This window comes from Dipodomys ordii, unplaced genomic scaffold (assembly GCF_000151885.1).
Source record: "Dipodomys ordii isolate 6190 unplaced genomic scaffold, Dord_2.0 Scaffold159, whole genome shotgun sequence".
Lineage (NCBI taxonomy): Eukaryota > Metazoa > Chordata > Mammalia > Rodentia > Heteromyidae > Dipodomys > Dipodomys ordii.
Window position 1 is genome coordinate 18,524 of NW_012267375.1, and position 4,307 is coordinate 22,830.

Consider the following 4,307-nt stretch of genomic DNA (forward strand, 5'->3'; position numbering starts at 1 on the left):
TGTGCCCCCTGCTGCCAGCCCGGCTGCTGCCGCCCGGCGGCCTCGTGCGTGTCCCTGCTGTGCCGCCCTGCCTGCTCCCGCCAGGCCTGCTGTGGCGGCTCCCCGGGCCAGTGCAGCTGCTGATGGATGCGGCCCGGGGCCAGCGGGCTGGCCTGCTGAATTGCCCCAGCACTGGGAGAGTCTGCTGGCATCTGGTGGCTTCTCTGCGGCTGTGCAGGGAGTCATGGGGGCCTGGCAGCCGTGGGTGCTGCCCTCTCCACCCTGTCTCCCTCCCCCTGCTGTGGGTCAGCACCGGCTCTGCCCTGGTCTTGACATGCTTAAGTCTGTAATAAAGGCCTGAGTCTCTCACCCCTGCCTCTGGTCATCATCTGTGTCCTCCCACTGGGTCCTCTGCCCGGGGAGAGCTGTGCCTCCAGGGGGGGGAGCTCCAGGGTGGGGGGGTCCCAAAAGGGGGGGCTTTCCAAGTCTGTGGCCCTGGCAGGCCTCCCACCCCCACCTGGGAGCTGCCACCGCGGGCTCCCTGTGACCCTGGGGACGCGGGGACCGGAGCACACTGGGGGTCAGGCGGCCTGGCCCATGCAGTCTCCCTTGGTGTCTCTGAGCCCTGCTAGGATGGGGGTTAGGAGGCTGGCAGTTGGGAGGTCTGTGTGTGGAGGCTGAGGGCAGGTCATGATGTGGGACCGCGTGGATGGACGCTGCCCGTTGTCCATGGGGATGCTGGGAGCTCAGAGCCCAGGGCAGGTTGGGTGTGGACGCGGGCTCGGGAGGCACCACGCAGTCCCGTGGCTGTCAGCGCAGCAGACGCGGGGGAGGGGCCCCGAGCGCTCGCCCTGGTGGGAATGCTCAGCACACAGTGTGCACACGGTGCTGTCAGCCACCGGCCACAGGCAGTGCCGCACATGGTGCACCAGAGCTAGTGACAGCGCCAGGGCTGGCACGCTGGCTCACGGCTGCCACTCCAGCAACATGGGAGGTGGAGAAAAGGAGGATCACAGCTCAAGGTCAGCTCCATCTTCAGAGATGGAAGCTGGACGCAGAGGTGCACAGCTGTTGCCCCCAAAACTACAGGAAGCCTGGAGGCAAACTGCAGCCCAGGCCCAGGCCTGCGCGGGAAGCAAGATCCTTGCCCTAAAATGAACCCACAAGAAAGAGGGCTGAGGGCGCAGCTCAGCGGAATAGCAGCTTGAGGCCTTGAGTTCAAACCCCAGTACCGCCAGAAGACTGGGAAGAAAAAAGAGGAGGAACAGAAAAGTCTATGAACCAGCTTTCTTTAGAAGGGACTGGAGGGTGAGGCCACGCCTAGCGGGGGGCTGGGCATGTTGACCAAAGCCAGCCCTGTCATCAGGAAGGAATTCTCTGGCAGGAGAGACCCTGTGGCACTGCCCGCCTTTCCCGCCGCTGACTTGGCTGCAGACTGTTTCCTAACACATCTTTTTGTTGTTGTTGCTGTCGGTCATGGGGCTTGAACTCTGGGCCTGGGCACTATCCCTCAGCTCTTCAGCTGAAGGCGAGCGCTCTACCACTTGAGCCACAGCGCCACTTCCGGTTTTCTAGTGGTTCATTGGAGGTAAGAGTCTCAACGGACTATCCTGCCAGGACTGGCTTTGAACCGCGATCCTCAGATCTCAGCCTGCTGAGTAGGATTACAAGCATGAGCCACCGGTGCCTGGCCATGAAGCCTTTTCTGAAGCCAGACAGAACCTTTGTTGGAGTTGAATTAGCCGCAGAGCAGGGCGTAAGCTCGGAGTGCCGAGGAGCCCCACCTTCTGCCCCGGGAATGGCAGGGCCCAGGCGCAGGTCTTCGGTCACATGCAGGTCAGGGCCTGGAAGGGGAGCTGGGGCTGCAGCCCATCCCCTGCCTCACGTGCTGCCGTGGGACAAGAGGCTTCTCCCAACACCCTCGCACGCCTGGGCGGGGGCCTGGGCACACAGAGCCCGCAGGACAGGGCTGAGGTGGACACAGTGACGGTCTGTGCACCTGAGCCGTGGGCCCGTGCAGGTCTGTGCACAAACCCAATGAACCACCCACAACCAGAACATGCCCACATGTGAGTGACGGACCACACACCTCCCAGGGTCGAGTTGACCTTCACAGAGGGGACGCTCCAACCGGAGTGACACTGGGGAAACCTCTATGCAAGCACGCGCAACATAATCCACGAAGAAGACTTCACAATGGAAACATTACAATGAAATTATACAAGAAAAAATCATGAGACTATCTCTTGTGAGGCAGGAAAATGGATCGCTTCAGTGGACAGGGTTAGACGGGAGACCTAAAGCCAACGATCTAAGCCTCTACCAAAGAAGCCACAGCGAGCGGCACGGGCCAGGCCCCGAGACAGCGGGAAGAAGCAATCAGCCCGGACGGGGAGAGCAGGAAGGAAGAAACTATCAGGACATCTAGAAAGCGACCAAGAGAAAAATGAATGTAAAGAGCATCTAGTGAACTGGTCCAGAGAAGGGAGAGAGATGCTACCCAGATGAGGATTGGAGACAGGGCTGCCACCAGAGTGTGCATCCGAAGGGGACAGTAACGTCACAACGTTGTGCTCGCGCATTTAACAACTTAAATAAAGGGACACAAATGACCAAAATGATCAAAGAAAATAAAGTATGAGCGGCCTCCTATCAGTCGAAGCGATTGCATAATAATCCTAATCCCGACTCCGCCACCAGAGCTACTATGGAAGAGATGATCTCCACCTCCCAGACAACTTCAGAAACCAGCAGCAGGGAAGACATGGTTCCCACCATGAGAGCAGAGGCCCACAGAGCACGGAGGAGCTAGAACCACCTAAAATCTCCTAAAAAAGCCAGCACATGGAAGCCAGCAATTTTTAAAAAAAGAATTATTTGTTGCTAAAGAAGTTTATATCTGCAATGTTAAGTTGTCTTAACATTTAAAAACCAACTAATACAGAGCTAGGTACCAGTGGATCACATCTATAATCCTAGCTACTCAGGAGGCTGAGCTCTGAGAAGCAAGATTCAAAGCCAGTCTGGGCAAGAAAGTCTGTAAGACTCTTTCTCTCCAATTAACCACCCCAAAACAAACAAACAAGCAAAAAACTGGCAGCAGAGCTGTGGCTAAGCAGTGAAGTGCTAGCCTAGTGAAGTGCTAGAGGAAAAAAAGCTCAGGAATGGTGCCCTGGCACAAAGTTCAACCTCCAGGACACACACACACACACACACACACACACACACACACACACTACCATATTAATGCACAAAAGGAGAGGCACGGTGGGCATCTGACGATCCTGGGATCCCAGGGATTTTTAACAAAAATTCAACATGTTTATTTAAGGAAATACAATCTCAGAAAATTCATGTTTTATGGGGTAAAACAGATTATTCTCCCCAAGACAATAATTTGCTCTCACAGGTCTACTCAGCTTCACACCTGAGTCCCTGCCAGGGCATTAAGATAGAAAGAAATGGCAGTGGCCTGGCGTGGTGATGCATGCCTACAATCCCAGCTGCTTCAGAAGCATGATTAGGAGGATCACACTCCACAGCTAGTTCAGGGCAAAAAAACATGAGACCCTCTCTGAGAAATAACTAAAGCAAAGAAGGGTTAAGGTACGGCTTGAGGGGAAGAGACCGGCCCCGAGCCTGTGGGGCCCTGAGTTCTCGCTATGGTGCTTTTCCCGAGTCTGTGTGTGCCAGCCAGTGCCATCCTGGGCCAAAGAGCAGCTCCTCTCCACCTCCCCAGTGAGTACCGTGGGGGGCCGGCACAGAGCCACCAGGACAGCCCGGCCGCGGTGTCCGCAGCCGAGGCCAGCAGCTCCCTGGAGAGGGTGTCCAGGCAGGTGGGGGGCACACGGGGCCGGACGTGTCCAGCAGCGCCCTGGGTGTGCAGATGTGCAGCTCTGGCCTTCTGAGGCCTAGTCCTGAGCTGCCCTGTGCTGCCCCTGTGCCCGGCCATGCCCAGGTGGTAGCTGCCTCCCTTGTGATCAGGAGGCTCTCGTTGTTCCTAGAAGCAGTGGCTGGAGTCCCGGGACTGCTCAAACCCGGTGTGGCACAACAGGAGAGGGAGAGGGGAATGTGGCGACCAGCGAGTTTACTGAGAGTGAGTGAAGTCAGGGCCGTGTGGCCCAGAGCAGAGGAGAGAGAGCGAGGAGGAGGGGGAGAAAGGAGGAGGGAGGGCGGAAGAGGGAGGAAGGAGATGTCAGGGAACACCTGAGACCCAACCTCAGGTGATGCTGTCTAACCCAGGTCAGAGCAGACTGAGGGGCTGTGTGGGGCACAGGCAGGACCAGCACCCACGGCCCCAGCCGCGCCCATCAGCAGCTGCACTGGCC

The 4,307-nt window shown here is 57.6% G+C and overlaps 1 protein-coding gene across 1 annotated transcript in view; it reads left to right on the plus strand.

Moving 5' to 3' along the window:
• The window catches only part of LOC105998224 (WAS/WASL-interacting protein family member 3-like), a 22,003-nt gene that overhangs the window by 11,893 nt on the left and 5,803 nt on the right, over positions 1-4,307 (plus strand). Inside the window, exon 5 of the mRNA XM_013032890.1 lies at positions 19-179. Within this exon, the coding sequence (XP_012888344.1) occupies positions 19-179 (161 nt within the window). The remainder of the gene's footprint in view (positions 1-18; positions 180-4,307) is intronic.